This window comes from Lemur catta, chromosome 2, assembly GCF_020740605.2.
Source record: "Lemur catta isolate mLemCat1 chromosome 2, mLemCat1.pri, whole genome shotgun sequence".
In the NCBI taxonomy this organism is placed as follows: Eukaryota; Metazoa; Chordata; class Mammalia; order Primates; family Lemuridae; genus Lemur; species Lemur catta.
In genome coordinates this window covers 21,548,901-21,570,815 of record NC_059129.1, presented here as the reverse complement: position 1 = coordinate 21,570,815, position 21,915 = coordinate 21,548,901, and the positions used below count along the sequence as shown (strand labels likewise).

Here is a 21,915-nt window from a genome sequence, read left to right as displayed (position 1 = left end):
GCAGGATGCTTCAACAGTCCCACCTATGTCCTTAACATCTGCTGGCTTCACATCACATTAAAACTTCAAAGTGAATCCACCCCTGAGATGGCAGCAAACTTTCATCGGGAGCAGGAGGTGGATAATTCAGAGAAGTCCTCTCCTTCCCGACAGGAATATCTGTGCAGAACACGCTGGAATTTATCTTCTTAACCACACAAAAGGGGGAAGAAATGTTAAGAGATAATGATGCCATCTACTAAACATGCACAAAACAGCAGGCGGTAGCATTATGGATTTCACTTCTAATAGTCATGCTTTTTTTAACAAAAAAAAATTATTTGTTTTTATCTAAACCCTCTTTAGCTTTTGCTTTCTATAAGCTTTAAGCCCAGCCAAATATTTAGCAACTGAAAAGGTGGTGAGGTTTCTGAACTCTCAAGTACATGGTTGTTTGAGAAAATATATTATTTCCTCCTTTTAGCTGAGTGATAGCATATCACTTATTCACATGTTTTGAAACAAATTTGCTACTAGTGGCTACTCCCCTCCAACACTGTGCTGTCCCTGCAGAAGGAAAGGTTTATTATTACCATAGGAAACAAGGGGTGGGGCTGATGACACTCCGATTTTAAATTAATTACAGTACAGTCCACTAGGAATTTAATTTCCAGTCTCCTACCATCCTGACCATGTTCACTTCATAAAGGTTCCCTGCTTTATTCTCCCGACAACAAGGAAAAATTCATCTTCATTTGATGATAATTGGCTGTAATACCTTTTGATTTTTCAGAAATGCTGGCTGGCAAGTTTTTAAAATTTTTCAACAATCTTGTTTGGTGTTTTTTAAAAAGCCCACGTCAGAAAAGGAAAGATGTTTAAGTCTGCAGAACACGCTATGTCTTACTACCAGTATGGTCTTGAGACTATCTAGTTCATAGTGAATCCAGTGGGGTGACACATCTTTCAGTATCTCAGGGCCTCACAACGCTGAGCAGACAGACAGGTCCCAAACTGCAGTTTCCATCGCCTAGAACATTCACTGCAGTTCAGAAAGGAGCAAAATTTAAACATACAATTCTGGAGTGTTCCAGAGATTTATCAAGACTTCTGATCTCTAAAGGTTTTCAAAATAGAACTTTTAGTGATAAAATGCATAATTGGGTGACATTTAACATTTAGCTAAATCCAATATGTCAACAGGAAGGTTCTCCTAAGAATTAAAATAAGACAGTTAGGTTCCTCAACCTCCTTACTTCTCACATTACCTGGTCCTGATAAAAAGCAAAGAATATATAAAGGAAAAAAAATGCAGGTTTTCTCCTAAGATTTAAAATAAGTCCATACCATGTCATCAAGCTCCTTATAAGCTCACCTTTTACACATTTTACCTGGTGCCAATGAAAAGTTAAAAATATACAAGGGAACAAAAATGCAAGCCAGTTAATTATAATATTTATGAGCAGCTTCCAATATATTTTTTGGTCTGGGTTGAAACTGAAATTACTGAAAAAAATTTACATATTCCAATTATCTAACACCATGGTATTACATTAGAATGGCAATTTGCAAATTCACTGTATTAGTTTTATTTTCTACTGGCCTTTATAGAGTAGGCATGTAGGAAATTACTAGGTGCAGACTGCTTTAGAACTTTGCAATGAAAATCAGAATTTTTGTGAAATGATTTCTTTTCCCTCTTTTAACAAAAGCCAATTTTCATTTCTGACCCAGAATTCCACCCTCCACCCCCATAACCTATTGTTATCCTGGTATTTATATTACAATTGAGTGCTGAATCAGATTTGCTAAACAGAATGAATGGCTCTGCTTGTAAAACTTGGAAATCACTAAAATAATCACAATCTATTTGATAATACAATTTCTATTCTTTATCACCAATGGAAAAAATTTTGATAAATCATATTAATTTCTACTATAATTCTTGATTCAGACAGTCCCTTAAATAGCAGTACATCATGCACTGGGCTTTGTGAACCCCACACCTAATCAATGTGCATGCTTTTCCAAAGCATTAAAAAGGCCTCACTAATCCTAAATCTGTACCCAGTATATGGTCGAGAGAGCAGGATTCAATTCCTCAAATTAAAGAGCTAACAGCAGGATGACAACACAGCACAGCCACTTAGGATCAATTATCAGCAATGTGGAAGGCATGTGAGAGCTCAGTTCATTCCCACAGACTCCTGCACCCAGTGTTTGATACAATGATCCACCTAGTACATTCTACTGGGCCTAAAACAATTGTATCCCCCAAGGACCATGTGAGGCAAACACTATCATCCTATCCCATATACTTTTAAAACCATCTTAAAGAGGAAAACTTGTTTCAAGGTGATTTTTAAAAAGATGAAATCCACTACTATCAACATACTTCACTCTTGTATGACATGATCACAATATTTTGAAATTTACCATCTGCCATGACTATTTCCAGCTGCATTTCATACCATGAAGCTTCACACTGCAATCATTTGATGACATGCCCTCTGATACGCATGCTTGAATCTAGTTTAGTTCAAAGTTCTTGCTTTTGGTTATTTTCCCTCTTCTAGCATTTCAAAGGCCAAACATTTAAATTAAGTTTCCTCAAACTAAAATGTCCTTAAATAAAATGTACATATAACTGTGATTTGTGTATAGTCTCTTCATGATTTAGGATTTTAGTTAAATCAGGTGGAAAAAATGATCAACTGATTATGCTTAAGCACTTCTAATTTTAATACAACTTAGTATATATATTTTCTCAAGGATTTTATTCTTAGATTAAAAGAACATAAGCTGCACCTGATGTAGTCTCAGATAAGGTTGGTGGATGCAATTCATATAAGTCAAAAGATTTTTTTGTTGTTAAAAATAATATACTTTAACAGTGTACAAAAGAAAAATATTTCTTTAATTCACAAGAAAGATCTTGCATTCACAAATATCGTTTTGGTTCACATTTATGCCCATCATTTCAAAGGATGCAACGGCCCTAAAGCTCTCCAAACTACGGGCACTGGATCAATATTCAACCACAATTACCATACTAGAGATAAGATTTATTGCAAAATGTCCCACCAGACAGTGGCTATTAATTAAAGTAAGATTTTATTATTTTCAGAATTATCATTTGGGATTTCAGAACTCACTTGCTATGCTCAAATAAATGAACGGGCTTGTCTTGTTTTCTCCGTTCTTCTCATTGACAGCCTGCACGTAGTAAGCTCCAGCATCACCTGCTGTCGTTGCAAGGATCACCAGTTGATTCTCCAATGTGATGGCTCTGTTTCAACGAAGTAGAGGACAATGTCAAAGCCACTCCAGGGAACTTCTTACATGTAAGGCAAAACTAATTATTAGGCCAACTATAAAGGAATGTCTAGAGTTTACAAAAAGAGCTAAAAGGACAAAACCAATACCCAGGCTGACTTTAAGACTATGACCATGGCTGAGCCTCCTCTGACCCAGCTGACACAATTCCACCAGAGCCTCTGAATGTCCCAGGTGCTCCACATCTGCACCAACTCTTGACTGTGAAAAACACAATGTTTTGGGACAAATACTTACAAAATTTGTTAAAATTCAGAGGTTCCCCTCAGAATTCACAACAAGACCAGTTAGAATAAATCCCAGTGGAGCTGTCCGTTTTCTTTCAAGGCTGTTTGATCATGCAATGGTCACAAACCTTTCAAACAGAAGTCTAGACCACCAAAACCTTGACCCAGGGCAAATGAATTTGTTGTGATTTTCTCCATCTCAGGGGAGCTGCTAACACCTCTAAATGTCTATTTCTACACTAGTGGGAGGAAGGAAAATTGCTAATGGGCATAGTGCTGATCCCCTGCGACGTAAATTCTCCCACAGTCATTTACTCCAGGCCGTGTCCTAGGAGTGCAAACAAGTAAACAGTCTACTCGATTAGGCCCACATTCTTCTTATACATCCCAATTCTAGTGTGAAAGGAACCTCTGAGACACAGCTGACCCACTCAGCCTTGCTGTGAGCCACTGCGGAACACAGAGGACAAGTTCCTTGATCAAGGTAACAGAGCAACTTAATCCCAGAGGGCTAGATCTTCTCACATGTAGATTAATACTCTTCCAATTATATCATATAAAGATTTTCCTTGTATTACTTATTTTAAATGAAGAAAAATAATGAAGATACAACTTTAATAAGTACAAACAATTTTTAATTAAAATGGGTGCTTATAGCATCCTTTGCTCATGTTATGGTTTTGTATTCCTTTTGCTAGTTAAAGGTGGGGGGCGTGGGGGGGGGGCAGGTAGAATTTGTTTTAAAAAGTTACAAATGTGAGTAAACTACTTTGGCTCTTGAATTCAGCATAGAAGGTAAGATGCATTCTGAGAACCAAAATGTCATTTAAACTGTGCTCTAGTTTCCAAAATACTAAAAATATTTTGAGACTCTAGAGTGAACTGGGTTACCTACCACAATTGTGTTCCTCTACACAACAGGGAATAGTTTAGCATGTTTTTTTAATCCCAGGTAGTCAGAGCTTTTCCAGATTCAGATAATCTGAAATCTTTATTCTGGTAACATTAGAAAACATGCAAAATGAATAACCTCTCATGAGGAATTTTAGCATAATAACCACCTTTTTCTTCCTGCTACTTTGTGGAGAGCTGTTTCAAAAACTCTTGATTTTTATACATTATATAAAATTATCTTAAGAAGTTATTGCTTGTTCAGGGTTCCCATAGGATATATTACTCTTTGAGGTCTCTATGACTAACTTACTTCATGTCTCATTTATGAAAATTTCCCTACTAGGAAGTTTTCAATTTTTAGTCCCATAAAAATATTTCAAAAGAGTTTTACTATATTTATGACTCCTTTAGAGATTCTTTTATGGAACCATAGAAATTGTTCCATTTTATTTTAGTATATGTTACATTGGCACCTAAAATTAAATATGAATATTTACTACACATGAAGTTATACATTCAATAGTACAATTTAAAAACTGAATATATAACTTTTTTCTTTAACATCTGATTTTTACCATAGTAATTTCAAATATGCCTATTATTTCTCAGAATTATTCTTTTAAAATGCCCATTAATTCTCTCTATATATTTATGGCATTGTTTCAAGAGTACTGAAAGTAAAAAAGTAAAGAATATAAATATTAAAGTTTCATCTATTATAATTTTTATTTTTAAGCTCATCTTTTTTCTTTTAGTTTTTAATTTCTAAACACGTTTATGTCAAAATTCATGAAGAAATACTTATCTGTTGCCAAAAAAGACACCACAAAAATGCCATCTTTGGAGAACATTATATAAATAAGGATCAATTCCCTAGAAAACTACTTTTTTCTCCTATCCCAATCCTTCTGAACAGAGCATTTCTACAAAAGAAATTGATTTTTTTAAATGAAAATGAAATATCTAAAAACATTCCCCATTTTAATTTTAAATTTTGACAATTGCTGTAATGCTTAAGAAGAAAAGCAATTTTTAAAGATAATGAAGTGGATACCAAGCATCCCTTTCTCTGAGCCCTCTTTGCTCCAGACCCCAAATGTATCGTGGTACCCATGCCTCCCCCACGCACTCCAGTCTGCAACATGAGGAAGCTGGCCCTGTTCCCAGCAGCAGGTTTGGGTCTTGATCATTTTGTCCCACCTGTTCATGGTGGTAATTTTATGATCACAAGGGGAACAACACTAGTATGAAGCTGATAATGTTGGTGGTAGAACAGAGAAAATGGAAAGTACCTGGGGATCCTTGACAACCTCATAAAGCCAATGAACCAACCATCCTGCAGCCTGTCCTATCTCTGGACTTCCTATTTCATGAGGTAATACTCTTCATTCAAGTTTAATCTTGTTTCAGTTAACATTTCTATTACTAGAAGTCAAAAACATGCTGATACAGATTCAAAACAACATATACAATAAATAGCATCCCCTTGGGATGCTAAAAAAGTGTGTGTTCTGTGCAGAGGAAAAAAAAACTCTATGTATGTGTCTGTATATGTGTGTAAACATAAAATATTAACATTGGTCAGTCTCTGAGCGGTAAGATCACAAGTTATTTTCCTTTGATGGCTATATTTTAAAGTATTTTCCAATTTTTCTACAATAAATAACATTTTTTGTTACCAGAAGATAACAAAATGAATACAAGGGCATGTTTACTAATTACTGTAGCAAAGTTTAATACTTTTCCCATAATCTAAACTACCTGGCCTTATTATAACATAATTCCAGGTTACACATTTAAAACTTACATTGACTTTACAGGAAAATTATAGTATTTAGCCAGAGAGTTTCTCCTTTAACTTTATTGAAATAAATGTATGTATGGTTTTATGTAAAATTACTTCCTTAGTTCCCCTATCTTTCTATATTTAAAAATTAAACCTCCTCATTCTAACGTCTAATTCCATGGGATAGTAATAAAGAGAATAGGAAAAAAAATTAGTCAAAAATTGGTGAAATGACCTATTGCTCAGAAACTAGGTTGCTGGATTCATGAGAACAAGTTAAAGGATCCCTTAGGTATGAACTATAAGCACAGGAAGAGTCTTCAAAGAGAGAAGCCAAGCTGCGGTCTTTGGCAGCCAACAAGATGCACGCTGCAGTTTAGGAGAGGATGACTGTTCACAGTGGGAACTTCCCAGAAGCTCCTGGCCATTTTTTACTTGGTTTTCTAACAGTATTGTGAGGTATTGGGTAAAACAATTCCCTATTTCCGCAAAGATGAAACCTGAGGCAGAGAGGAGCTACCTGGCATCTTTGACTATCAGCACTGATCAAAAATACCCTTGGGGGAACATGGCCCTAGAGGTGGGTGCCTAGACCCATCCCTTGGCGGGTAGAGGACAGAGCTGCCTTGCTGGGGTATCTGCGATTGGGCTTCTGGCTCTGCTTGCCAGTGTCGAAGGGGTGTTGCCTTCCCCATGGATAAGAGATGACCTGCCTCCAGGGAGGTAACACTGACACAGACATCCCAGAAGCACAGGATTTATGCTTGGTGAAAACAGCCCAGTGGACACCTCATAGGTGTCTGTAGACCAGGAAGGAAAACAAAAGGTATCCATTGCTTTGATGCTATCAGAACAGAACCAAGTAACTTCATTCACTATTTCGTCAGCAACTATTTGAGTTCCCAGGCAAGACTAAGTGGAGGGGAAATTAACTTGAACCAGGGACACACTCTTCATGTTCCATGGAGCTTGGACTGAGTACGTTTATAAACTACAAGAAGTAACAGGAATTACTTTAATAATTTTCCCTAAAGAATGTCTGTGGGCCCAAAGGGAGGAGTTCCAGGAGGTCGCCAAAAGGTTTCTCAGGATGTGCCTCAACACTTGAAATGTAGCCCATCCTTTGGCTTCCATAAAAAGATAGATCTTCTTTGGTTATCAATATTTTGATCTTTGACACTTTTAACACAAAATAGGATGGTAATATACACATCAATGCATACATTATGATGAAAATTCAGTAAAGTGTTGGATAAAATAAGAATTTTGCCCATGAAATATTAAAAGAATAATTTGAGTCCATAGTTTTACCATTACAAATGTTAAAGTAACATTTGATCAGTTTCAACTGACATTCAAGTACATTTAAAAAGAATCAGAGTGCAGGAAAATGCATAACATTAGTTTGTAAACCCTCAAAATATAAAAACATTTAAAATATTCTACATTTTAATTAAACAAGTTTTTAATTGGGTTGGTTCTAAGGCTTAGTGTTCTGAGTATAATCTGTATCTCAAGCCTCACAGTTTAATAGCACATTGAAGGCAGACAACTTAAAAATTGATGAACTTTCCTTAGTTGTATAATGACAAGAACTAAAATTGCTTCCAAGTAGTTTTGGCAATAATGAGTCCCTGGATACTCAATAAATGTTATAGCACCAGAGTGATATGTTAACTTAGTCAAGAGGCAAACACTTGCCACTGACCACTTGCTCTGGATGCAAGAACACATTTTAAAAGCAAGTGAAGAGAGAATTTGAAAAACCTGTTTCTCATAATTTCAAACCAACAGAAATGACAAGTTGAGGTGTACTGATTAACAGAATGTATGAATACTCCATCCGAATAGAGCACGAGAAGTCCTGGGTAAATAGGACTGCAGCTCACCACTATTGCATACAGTAAGGCAGCCTCCAAGGAGAAAGACAGCCATTAAATTTGGGAACTGTGGTTATTCAGTAAAGGATATACCACTGTGTAGGAGAAAGACGGAAAGATGACCAAAGAGGGAAGATACCAGAGATAGAAAAGGACCATTTAAGCCCTCCACCAGTTTAGTTAACTCAGTGGCCTATGCCTTACAAAACATTGCAGTTTAGTCTATGTAGGGGTCCTTTTCTATGACAGGAATAGCTAATTTCATAATGGCAAGCATATGGAAAAATACAACTAAATTTACATGAATTCACTTTCTATCCAATTTTATGTTGACTATCAACTCTTAATTATAGACATGAATAGAAGTAACTTGTAGGGTAGAATTTCTACAATAACTCCTTAACATTCTTTGATTTGAAATACATTCAGATGCACATAGGTTCTGCCTTTCCACAGTAGTCCCCAGTATTTAGCCACACAGCCTGACAAATAGTATGTCATCAAAAAATATGAGTTAAATGAATGAAAACAAAGAAGAAAATATTCAGGTATTCATACTCACATATTTACTCTCTTTCTGAGCTTGCAGCTACATTTAGGTTCCTGGAACCCAAGCAAGGAGAAGAGTAATTTAAGCATTCAATAAATATTTTTGCAGTGCCTACGCTGGGTGTAACACTTTCCAGGAAGGCATGCTGGGAAATATGGTTGTTGAACACAAGGAAATGTCTCAATGGAAAGAAGACCTCCAAAGGTATAAAAAAAAAAAAAGGATAAATGATAGCCATATGAATTTCCAAATGGGTGAAACCAGTCTGTGTATTTCATAGAATTTTAGAGGAGGAGTAGATAAGCCAAATAGGCAGCCAACCCATCACAAAACACACAGGTCTGACCACATCTATGTTCCTCATGATAGCTTCTCAAAATGTGAAAATCTGATAGGGTATCAAATTAGAAAGACAACCCAGTTCTCTAGCCTAGGAGGTATTAATAATTCGGGGTGGGATGACTGCTTGTGCAGGTGTGGCTTGAGGAATCACCGCACTCCCCGCTGCTGACCCGTCCACGCCTGTGGCTCGCCTTCCACCAGAGCTCTGGCCATGGCTTCTGCAAGGCAGGGCAGCACATCTAACTGTCTCTGACCTGGGGCTTCTCTGACTGCTTCTGGAGCATGGGTGCTAGGTATGTGTCCCAGTCGGCATGGCCAACAGTAGCAGAGAAGAACTTCAGTGAACTGTCATTAGAGAAGCAGAGAGGGACACCCAGCCTGGGTGAACACTGTCAGTGTCTGCACAAAAGCCAAAAAGAGAGGTTCACGCTTCGTCACCCAGTCCAGCTCCCTCAGCTGCCTGGTAACTGGAAATAGGATACAATCGGCCTTAAAGTTAAAACCTAAAGTGGTCTACAGAGAAGACACCTCATTTTTCTACCAGAACAAGATGATCACAGCTGACAGGAAGCAACGCCATAAACGCTCTGAGGATTAAGTTACTATAATACCCTCTTAGTACAGAGAAGCCCTCACAGCCATCAGACAAGTGTGCCTGGATGGAACGGGAACTGAATCTGGCCCTGATTTTGTTTCCTCAGGCTCATCATTTGGTCTCCTCTGTAAAATGGGAATGATAATACTTATATCAAAAGGGCATTTATGAACCGCAAATCAGGTAATAACGTGAACGAGGCAGACACATAGCTACTCATTGAAAAATGTAGTCAACTGTCCTCTTTTGGGGGCTAAATACCAAATACTTTCTGGAGTTTTAGTTAACAGACTTCTGTACAAATACAGCTAGGTCACTGAATTATAAGATTAAAGTCATAAAATGGCCTGAAGCCTCTACTACCTAAAACAAAGCCATCTGCTCAGGAGCCAAAGTGTAATGACTTTGCAAAGAGGCCTATGAAAAACTTATTTTTAGATACGTCGTCCCAGCTGACACAAATGTTAAAACCCACTTTACAAGACTTTAATGCTGGAAAATCTCTGGCCTTTTCTCAACATGTGTTTATGTGTCATAAATAGAATTGATTCTTTTCCTCCAGGAAAGACACTGTCTAGTAGGAGGGATGGAAAAGAAATTGAAGAGATTTCAGGGTAACTGTTGATGTAACTGGTGAAGGACTTATTTAATCAGGGATTTTTACACTGAAGAAATATATTTCTTATTTATTGTAGTGTTTCTTAAATTTTCTAGCTAATCTTAAAAAGCATTTTAGTCAATTTGTACTTATCCAGGGGCTTTTGCTATTTTAACTAATTGGTTTAGCACCGGACAGAAATAAATGGCCATGCCAAATTCCTGGTGTGGCCATATGCAGAAGAATGGCAGGAATAGGAGAGTTTATACACAGCTGAGGTTCAGGCATAAAAACTTCCAGCCAAGAGTTTGTCTGCTAAATCAAAAAATTTACAAAAGGAAAAAGAAACAAGACAAAATGTGCGGAATCTGTGTTTTTAGGTCTTTAGGTCCTTAAACAGTGAAATTTGCCAAGAGTGTAAAATCCATTCAAACTAGAAAACCTTAAAAAGATGATAGAAAGGTGACTAAAAAGTAGATGGGGGCTGGGCGCGGTGCCTCATTCCTGTAATCCTAGCACTTTGGGAGGCCAAAGTGGGAGGATTGCTTGAGCTCAGGAGCTTGAGACCAGCCTGAGCAAAAGCGAGACCCCATCTCTACTAAAAATAGAAAAATTAGCTGGGCATGGTGTCACACCTGTAGTCTCAGCTACTCAGCTGAGGCAGGAGAATCACTTGAGCCCAGCATTTTCAGGTTGCTGTGAGCTATGATGACACCACTGCACTCTAGCCCAGGTGACAGAATGAGACTTCACCTTTAAAAAAAAAAAAAAAAAAAAAAGAGAGAGAGATGGGACCAGTAAGTTAAAGCCTTTTCAGATGGGGCTGCTCATGATGAGTCCTTCTCTCCCTGAGACAACTTCACAAGCAGCAGACAAGTCTGAAATCATTTCATTTTATACAGTGATAGAATAAAAGAACAATGAATAATTCACTCAAAAGCAAATAAATACTTCCATGGCTAAGCAAGACACTTTTCACCAAATTAAAAGAATATCAGAACAGGGCTGCTGTCAACCCAGTGGATACAGGAGCTTTCAGGTGGAGCCTCACGTGGCCATCAGCGTCCCAACCTGCAGCCTCTGGGTTGGAAAGTTGACCCGGCCATTCCTACGCAGTCGTCCTCATTGTGGGCTGAGTTAGGAAAGCCCAAGGCTAGTAATTCATGCTTCCAGATGAGCCAAATGCTCTCTCCATATCTGATTTTCTTCAACAAGGCACTCGAGAGTCTTTCTTCTCTTCTGCAGATAAAGGGGCAGTGGGCAGAGCATGCGACCCTCACTCCATGTGGTAGCACCTGCGTAGGATTTATGTCTTTATGGCTGGATCAAGCATAAGGGGCCGCTGCTATGGAAGAGAGAGCTCTTCTTTAAAGCAAACAATAGGGAAATACTAGAAAATTACGAGCAGAGCAAATTGCTTTTTTACATAAATGCTCTCAACCTTTCCAGCCTGTCACCGTATTAGTTTCTCTTTGAAGGAGCATAATTATTACCAAGGGGTTCCACTCCTCTGCTAAACTCTTTTTGATCCCTTAGTGATAAAGTTGTGCCGGCAGAGAAGGGAGCTCCTGTGACAACATGCAGACCCAGGACCGCGAGTACTGATCTCGGTGACAGCAGGTCCTTTCAGTGCACTACTGGAAAGCTAGTGCTCCCCCAACTACAGGGCTGGGTCTTCATGCTCAAGCACAAAACTCTGCCAACAATGAAGGTGAAAATAAATCTATATGAAAAATACAATTTTCTAAAATAATTTTTTCTTTCTGAAGACTACTCCATAGACATGCCATTGGTGTGTAAACACAATGTCTACTGGGCTCTCTGCTTCCTCATACAACCCACTAGCACCGTCACTGTCTGTGGTTATGGACAATGTCCTGACAATCAAGTGCAAAATGGCAAAATGTCCAAAAGGTAGAAACTAACGTATAAACAAGGCCAGGTGTTATTTAAAATCGTGGGCCCCTAAACTAAACTTTCAGGAAAGCACATCTCTTCTAGGACAGGGCCACCCTGTCTGCTGGCTGGGCTGGAATCCTGGAGGCCTTGTGTTATTGACACCTGTGCTGGGAATTATTCGAAAGGTGCTGCTCAGCAAATCCTGCTGAAGCATTAGCCACAGTTTGGAAACAGACATTACTATTCTTTTCAGCAGGACGGAACCTGTTGTTTGGGGCTTATCTCCCTAAGGACTGACCCTCTAGCCACGCCCCCTTCACTCCATCACTGAAGTTCCTGCAGTCCCTCAAAAGGAGCACCATGCTCCCTTTCAACCCTTCTTCCCTATGGAGCTCATGCTCTGCCCTCTTCACAGTAATGACAAAAACTAACCTTTTCTGGAAATTTTCTATGGGCCTGGCAAGTTGCTAAAGCACTCTGCATGCATTATCTCACCTAGTCCTCACAGCGAAGCTATACGTATTTAAATTCCCTCAGAGCCAAGGGTTTGGACCCAGTGACAATTGCGTGGGAGACCCTTCTTGGACACTTCTTGGTCCTGTGGCATTGTGACACTGAGTAAGCTAGCTGCTTGACTGTTGACACTAATCCTTACGCCCTCATCTGTCAAATGGGGATAATAACTGTATCTATCTCTTAGTGTTGGTAGAATTAAATGAGATAATATAAAAAAAGTGATTAGCACAATATCTAGCATACACTCAAACCTCAAACAGGGTGAGCCCTGTTATTAGCCCCATTTTACAGACAGGAAACTGAGGCTATCAGAGGTGAAATAACTTCCCCAAAGAAAGTGAAAAATCAAGACTCTAACCCAGTCCTTCATCTACTGCCTATCTCAAATGTATTCATTCTTCATGTCCCCTGACCCCAGTCTTTGCCACCTACTCTGGCCCCAGGTCCAGTTAGGAAAGAAGCCAGGAAAAGCACTCAATGTGAACTTTTGTCATGGCGTTAATGGTGCTGCGTTTTGGGCACCTCTCTTTCCCTCTTACTCTCTGCCTCTGTCTCTCTGGGTATCTGTTTGTCTCTGTCTTTTCTCTGTCTCCTCGCTTCTGTAGGTCTCACATCTGACTCCCTGGGGGCTAAGACAGTGTCTGTCTTATGTGGCACTGATGATGGTGAAACTGGTGACAAAATGTAGGAGTGGATGCTATGACCACTTGGGTTTGAGGAAGTCCCAGGCACTGCCATCTACCAGGAGAACGACTACATCGCAATACACCAGATCTCAACAGGGGAGCTCCCATGATACCCTAAGGTGGAGTTAAGTAGTTCCCTTTCCCGTCTTGAGAGAACCTCCCCAAATTAGGTCTACTTTATTATTGTAAGAGAAGTTACCTCCTCCAGTAGGTAAGAGCCAGCAATTTAGCTAACAAGAGGCAGAACTAAGATCCCTGGGTCCAGTCACTGAAGATTAATGAAAACAGTTTCCTATGGAGAATGGGGATGTTTTTTCTCAAGAGGTACCAACTCTGGACCTTCCTAGGAAAGGCTTTACCCTTTGTTTTGATTTAGGATGTGTCTAAAATGAGAAGATAAGAAGGAAACCTCAGATTTGCCTGGGTGAAATATAGCTATAAATAATTCAAAAAGGGCCATGTTGAGAAAGACTGAGTATACTGAAAATATTATTAACCATGACAATACACACGTGAGATACAAGCAGTAGGCAAATTTAGGTAATATCACTCTTAGTTCCTAGACATTCCACACAAAAATAAAAATAGGAAACAATAAATAAAAACATAAAAAAGGGTAGCAGCTACTTTCCCTATTGTCTCCACTACTGGCCATTGTTAATGACTATGAGGTTCATTTCCATGACAAACATAACACAATAACATAAAATGTCATCACCTCCATTTATCTTCTCAGAGAACAGCAATGTTGTTCATTAAGCTGTGATGTATTTGTTCTTGGTCCTTAGCCACATTTTTTAACAGGCATTTTATTATAGGTTTGCCACAACCAGTATTTAACTAGGCTCCTTGGCCCAAAATGATTAAAATGAACCAGGCACTAAGTTTTGAACAGAATAAAAGGCCACAGCCAACCCTTTGCCAGAGTTACATAAAGGAATGACCTCTGTGATTCCCTGAAAGACAACAACTTTTGCTGGGTGGAGAAGGCAGAGAAAGGTGAACGTCATAGAGTTCTGGGACCCAATTCTTAGCCACCTACTTGGGCCACATGAACCTTCTCTTGGCTGGCAGAATAATGATCCCCAAAGACATCCATGTCCTAACCCCTGGAACCTATAAATATGCTATCTCACATGGCAAAGGGACTTTGTAGATATGATTAAGATCTTAAGATGGGGAAATTATCTTGGATTATCTGGGTGGGTCCATGCAATCACAAGGGTCCTAAAAGTGAAAAGGAGTCACAGAGCCAGAGCCAGAGACAGATCTGAAGATGTTCTGCTGCTGGCTTTGAAGGTGAAGGAAGGACCCACAGCCAGGGCATGTGGTGGCCTTTAGAAGCAAGAAACGAAAAGGTAATGAATTCTTCCCTACAATCTCCAGAGGAACTTAGCCCTGTCGACGCCTTGATTTTAGTTCAATAAAACCTATTCCGAATTTCCGACCTCCAGAACTGTAAGATTATAAATTTGTGTTGTGTTGTTTTAAGTCACTACGTTTATGGCAATTTGTCACAGTAGCAACTGAATCCTAATACACTCCCTGAAAAATTTTAGTTCTCTAGGCTTCAGTTTCTTCATCTCTGAAACGAGAGGAACCTATCTGGCTCGTAGAGTTGTCATGTGTATTAAAACAAAATAAGTTTAAAGTACGTACGTGTGAGGAGCATAGAGCCTGGCCCTGTGAAATATTCCACAACAGCCTTCTCATTATCACACAGACACATTCAAATTTATGGCAAGACTGACTCAGAGCTTCCTCTGATAGAGTGTTGGCATTCATTCATTTATTTATGATGAGAATAAAAGGGAAGATTTCCAATTATAAGCATTTGTAATCTTTCCTTGTCTTTCACTTTAGGGCCTTATGCAGTTTGTGGTAGGAGCAGAGAGGCAGAGATGGAGAGCCTTGAAATTCATGCTGAGGAAAGAAACATGGAAATGAGAATAGCTCATGAAAGGAAGGGAGAGGGGAGGAGAAGCCAGGCTAGCTGCAAAGAGGTGATTGGGGATTTAAAGGGAAGTTTTGTGGTTTGTCATTAATTTGTAATTCTCTGAAAGACTGGTAGTGATCTGAGCTGCTTTGACAGTATTTCTTTTTTGGATAGACTGGATGATTTTTTTTTTCCTTTATCACCAAGCAGAGACTAGCACAAGATGCGCTTCATTCATTTGTTCTTTCATTGATTTACTCATCTGACCAACAATTATCAAGCACTTACTCGGGAATTTACTGATAGATAACAGAGTTTCAAGGGGTTGATCAGTCTATAGTCCATAGTACCCACAGAGAGGAACTGCTATCACAGTGGTTCAAAGTGCTGTCTACAATCCCTAAAGCCCAGGGTATGGTCTCTAAATGCCATCTCCCACAAAAAGCAATCAGTGATTTTTGTAGAAATGGTTAATTATGGGTCTAGGGCAGGGGATGTACAAGATGAGCCTGGAACATCTCAAACTACATAGTGAGAAAGCAAAGACTAGGTTATGTCAAAAGGATTCACGAATCAATCTAAAGAGAATCTACACAAAAAGGGGAAAATGTGAACATTGGTATGAAGGGATACAAATCAGAAATGAAGAGTAACACTGTATTTGCAGATGACATAGTCTACATAGAAAATACCAAGAAATCTACAAAACAACAATGGTAACAATTCACATAACTAATAAGTAAGTTCAGCAAAGGTTTCAGGATGCAAGCTAAATATACAAAAATTTGTATTTCTTATTTCCAGTAGCTTAAAACAGCACAAATTTATTTTTAATTGACAAATAAAAATTGTATACATTTATGGTGTGCAACATGATGTTTTGAAATATATTAGGTAATTAAATATGAAATGTCCGATTTTGAATCAAAAATGTAGTTTATTATATCTCAAACAAGAAGCAGTACAATTAATCAAAGTATGCACCTAAACTATTGACACAGTGTTGCCATCTTAACAGTAGATTGCTTATGCCAGGAGCAAAGAAGCCTAGAGAGCAAGTGGCAATGCAATCATGAAAGGCGTTTTCCACAGCTTGTTGAGAATCTAGTATTTTTCCTTGCAAGAAGTGGTCCAAAGCCTGGAGAAGTGGTAGTCAGTTGGTGCAAGGTCTGGTGAATAAGGTGGATAGCAGAGAGTCTGCAAGTCCAGCTTCTATAGTTTGAGCAGCATTGTTTGTGTCATATGTGGTCAAGCGTTGTCTTGCAAGAGGATTGGCCTATCTCTATTAACCAGTCTTGGCTGCTTAATCACAAGCATCCTCATCATTTGGTCCAATTGGGTGCAGTAGACATCTGCTGTAATTGATTAACTAAGTTTCATGAAGCTGTAATGGATAATACCAGGGCTGGACCACCAAACACAGACCATTAGTTTTTTTTTGGTGAATATTTGGTTTTGGACTGTGTTTCAGCACTTCATCCTTATCCAACCATTGTGCCAAGCACTTGGGATTGTCAAAAAGAATCCATTTTTCATCACACGTAATAATATGGTGTAGAAGTGGTTCACTTTTATGTCATAACAGTAAAGACAGACAAGCTTCCAGAGGATTTCTCTTCTGACACTCATTTAACTGATGTGGTACCCATCTAACCAGCTTCTTTACCCTATCCATTTGTTTCAAATGGTCCAATATTGTTGAAACAATAACATCAAACCTTGCTGCTAATTCATGCATAGATTGACATGGATTCATTTCCACTACACTTTTCAGCTCATCATTATCCATCTTGGTCTCAGGTTGCCCATGTGGCTCATTTTCAAGATTAAAAGCACTAGAAAAGAACTTCTCAAACCATTGTTGTACTGTGTGTTTATTAGTCACATCCTTCCCAAACACTTTGTCGATATTTTGAGCTCTGATGCATTGGTTCCACTATGGAACTCATATTTGAAAATAATGTCAATTTTTGACTTACCCATGGTTTCACAAAAACTGCCCTACAAAAAATTGTGAAAGATAATCACAAGCCAAAACATGCTTTTGAAGACTGAGGACATGCTTTCATGATAAAAATAAAAGAAGCAGTGTCAAAGTGAAATGTCAGAGAGATCAACTGTCAAACTTAGTACTTAAAGAAATTGGACATTTCATACTTAATAACCTATTTTATATAAATATATACACACACTGCAAAATGGTTAAATCAAGCTAATTAACATATGCAATATCTCATATACTTTTTTTGTGGTGTGAATACTTACAATCTATTCTTTTAGTAATTTTCAAGTATACAATATAGTTACTAACCATAGTCACCATGACGGGTAATACATTTCTTAAACTTACTCCTTCTAACTAAAATTTTGCACATTTTCACCAACATTTCCCCAGTCTCTCCACCTCCAATTGTATTTCTATATAATATCAATGAACACATATAAAACAAAATTTAAAATATCATTTACACACTCAACAGAAATACTTGGGTGAAAATCTAGTAAATATGTTCAGGACTTGTATGTGGAAAACTACAAAAATACTAAAGAAAGAGATCAATGTTCTAAATAAAGGGAGAGACACACCAAGTTCATGGATTAGAAAACTCAATAAAGGGAGGATATTAGCTTTATTCCAAACAGGTCTATAAAAGGTTTAATGTGATTCCTATAAAAATCTCAGCAAGATTTTTTTATAGATGTATGAAAAAGTATTCTAAAATTAATATGTAAAGGTAAAGGAATTAGAATAGCTAAAACAAGTTTGAAAAAAAGCATGAAGTGGGAGAAATAAGTCTACCAGATGTTAAGACTTACTCTGTAGCTACACTAATAAAGACAGTGTTATACTGGCAAAGGGATAGACAGATAGGTCAATGGGACAAAGTAGAGAACTCAGAAATAGATCCCAAACAGTATAGCCAACTGACTTTTTACAAAGGTGCAAAAGCAAGTCAGTGGAGGAAGGAGAGCCTTTTCAACAAACAGTACCCAAAGCAATTGGAGATTCATAGGGAAAAAGAAATTAACCTCAGCCTAACCCCCATATATCTTATATAAAAATTAACTCATAATAGACCATAGATATATATGTAAAATGTAAAACTGCAAGATTTTTAGAAGAAAATATGGGAGAAAATCTTTGGGACCTACAGCTTGGTACAGAGTTCTTAGACATGAAACCAAAAGCATAATTTATAAATAAAAACAATTGGTAAATTGGACTTCAAAAAATTAAACATTTTTATTCTGTACAAGACCCAATTTAGAGGCAAAGACAAGTTACAGATTGGAAGTAAATACGTGCAAAACACAAATCTGATAAGGGATACATATTTAGAATATATAAAGAACACTTAGAAGTCAACAATAAAAAAATACATAATGAGTGCGATGCGCACCGTCTAGGGGACGGACATGCTTGAAGGTCTGATTCGGGGGGAGGGGGGAAGGGAGGAGCAAGGGCAATATACATAACCTAAACTTTTGTACCCTCATAATATGCTAAAATAAAAAAAAAGAAAATGGACAAAGAACAAGAAGGATTTCACCACAGACAATATGTGGATGGCAAATAAGCACATAAAAAGATGTTCAACATTACAAGCCATTAGTGAAATGAAGATTAAGACCCCAGTAAGTATTCACTTTACACCTATTAAAACAGCTAGAATAAAAAATAGTAATGCAGAGAAACTGAATCTCTCCTACATTGCTGGAAGAAATGTAAATGGTACATCCACTATGGAAAAAAGTTTGGTAGTTTTTTTAAAAAGCTAAACATAACAGTTACCATTCTACATTCTACCCGGCAATTGTACTCCTGGACATTTATCCCAGAGAAATAAAAATTTACATCTACACAAAAACCTGTACGGATATATCCATAGCAGCTTTATTTGTAATAATCAAAACCTGGGGGGAAAAATGTTCCTCAATAGGTGAAGAGTTAAACTGTGCTACCTCCACGCTGCAGAAAACTGTACAGCAATAAAAAGGAACAAACGAATTGATACATGCAACTTGGGTGGATCTCAAGGGTATTAGGTTGAGTGAAAAACAACCAAACTCAAAAGGTCACATAATGTATGATTCCACTTGCATAACATTCTCAAAATGATAAAACTGTAGAGATGAAAAACAGATTAGTGGTTGCTAGGTTGGGATGCTGCAGGGGAGAGAGGCAGGCACACCAGGCTAGCACAAGGAAGATGTTTGTGGTGATAGGATAAGTTCTGTGTCTTGATTGCAGCAGTGGCTATACAAATTTACACGTGGTAAAATGACACAGAACAACACACACACACACACGATATCAGTGTCAATTTCCTGGGGTTTTTTTTTTTCCAGACACAGAGTCTTGCTCTGTTGCCCAGGCTACAGTGCTGTGGCATCAACCTAGATCACAGCAACCTCAAACTCCTGGGCTCAAGCAATCCTTCTGCCTCAGCCTCCCAAGTAGCTGGGACTACAGGTATGTGCCACCATGCCCGGCTAATTTTTTCTATATATTTTTAGTTGTCCAGATAATTTCTTTCTATTTTTAGTAGAGATAGGGTCTCGCTCTTGCTCAGGCTGGTCTCGAATGCCTGACCTCAAGCTATCCTCCTGCCTCGGCCTCCCAGAGTGCTAGGATTACAGGCATGAGCCACCACGCCCAGCCCATCTCCTGGTTTTGATATGATACCATACGTAAAATACAACCACTGGGTGAAGGGTACATTGGAACTCTCTGAACAACTTTTATAACTATCTGTGAATGCATAATTATTTTGAAATAAAAAACTAAAAGAAAAACTCTGCTAGAGAAAATAAAAAGAAGGAACACTCACAACTCATTCTATGAGGACAGAATAACTTAAAAATTAAAACCAACAAGCTGTTTTATCCTCCTAGGACTCACCAGCTGGTTAACAGAGTTCTGACTGGCATCTTCAGGGTAGACAAATGTTGTAGTTTGAGAATTGAATAACAAAACAGGGTGAACCACATTAAGATCGAGGTGAGGATCCAGAGAGCTCCAAGTGCAAAAGCCCTGAAATGGGACAGGTTTGATGTGTTACAGGATGTTAAAGGAGGCCTAGGAGGGAAGAGTAGAGAGAACCAAAGAGATGGAGAAGATAGGAGCTTGGAGCAGCCATGTCATCTGGAACCTGCCAGACCTTGCTCAGGAGTCCTTATCAATGAGAAGGATCAGTAACCTATCACACTCAGCCCCATCTTCCTGCCTGGTCAAGCTTGATGGTCCTTAGGGCTAAGGAGGGGGGATGTAGAGAGAGCACATTGGCAACCTACAATTGAAATAAATAAATTATATAAATGTATCCATAAGAACTCAAAATGCATAGTTGAGGCCAGTTAATGAATTTTTTAAAAAAACAATTAAACATTCAGTAGGCTCTAAAGAGTCATGAAACAAGAATTTATGCTTTTAATTATAACCTTGCAGTGACATTGAAAAGAGAATAAATTATATGTACTATGCTCCAAAGAAAAGTGGAGACATATTAGAAAAGTTTTCATTAAAGCTACCACAAGGAGGGGAAAAAAGGTTATGTTGATAAAATATTACTTTCAGCTATTTAAAAAAAAACAGTTACATGAAATAGCTAATTACATAAAATCTCATAAATGAAATAATAATGTATCTTATTTTATCATCTGCATCTATGTCTTCCTTTGTTCAAAAACCATCGGCTTAGTCTTTCTAGTTTAACTGTGCTTTGGAATTTATTATGAAAATAAGAAAAATTTGCTAAAAAGTACCTTTCATTGGGCAAATATCTGAGTTTGGGATATTTCTTTTAGGGTGGAAGGGGAAAAGGGGTCAATATAAAAATAAAGATAAAGGGAGGCAGCTCAACCAAAGCCAAGAATTGTGACAAGTCTGCTAGGCCAAGAACAAACTGGAACAGCTTGCTGGTATACCTGGGCTTCCAACACACCACAGGTCAATAAGGCATCTCAAAAGGTACAGAGGACTTTTCTCTTTTGACTCAGGGATAAGGTTTGTGTGTATGTAGGAGTGATTCCGATAAAAACCCCTGAATATCGTCTTAGTTTATGAATCATTTGGTATGTGATGGCAAAGAAAATAATACTTAGCTTTGAAAAAAAAAAAGATAGTACTAGTGTAGCTGAGAGCACATCAATACGGCTAGAAATTTTCACTGATGAATAATGGGAATAAACATACATATATGTCAATACTCAAGTACCACGCTGGCTAAGAACTGCTAGAACAAGGAATTTTTAAAAATATAAGAAAATGGAATTACAATTAAGACATTTCCTTATCAGATTAGACAGACGCACAGGCTAAAAGCTTTCTAATACAGCGTGCCAGGATATAGAGGAGAAAGCCCGCCACATTGAAGCCTGTGCAATGGGAAGTTAGGAAATCACGCCCCTACTGTAATCTAACCAAAACAAAAATCTCATTTTTATCAAATATACTTGAAGGTTATAATAAATCCCATATAGTAACCTAAATGGGTTACATAGTTCTGGGAAAGGTATATTGTTCCATTTCATGACGATAAGAAATCAAAACTTCACCTAAAAGAGGAAGAAAGAAACATGTAGAATAAATCAGAAAAAAACATGAACCAAGTCATGTTATAGTAATTTAGTCAGTAAATTTAGAAGTACATACCCGAAGCACATAGTTCCAAGTGAAGAACGTGTAAAC

General features: G+C 38.0%; 1 protein-coding gene across 1 annotated transcript in view; it reads right to left on the bottom strand.

Annotated features, from left to right (window-relative positions):
- The window catches only part of SDK1 (sidekick cell adhesion molecule 1), an 858,579-nt gene that overhangs the window by 370,886 nt on the left and 465,778 nt on the right, over positions 1-21,915 (bottom strand). The window contains 1 exon segment of the mRNA XM_045541236.1: positions 3,135-3,268. Coding sequence (XP_045397192.1) covers positions 3,135-3,268 — 134 coding nt within the window.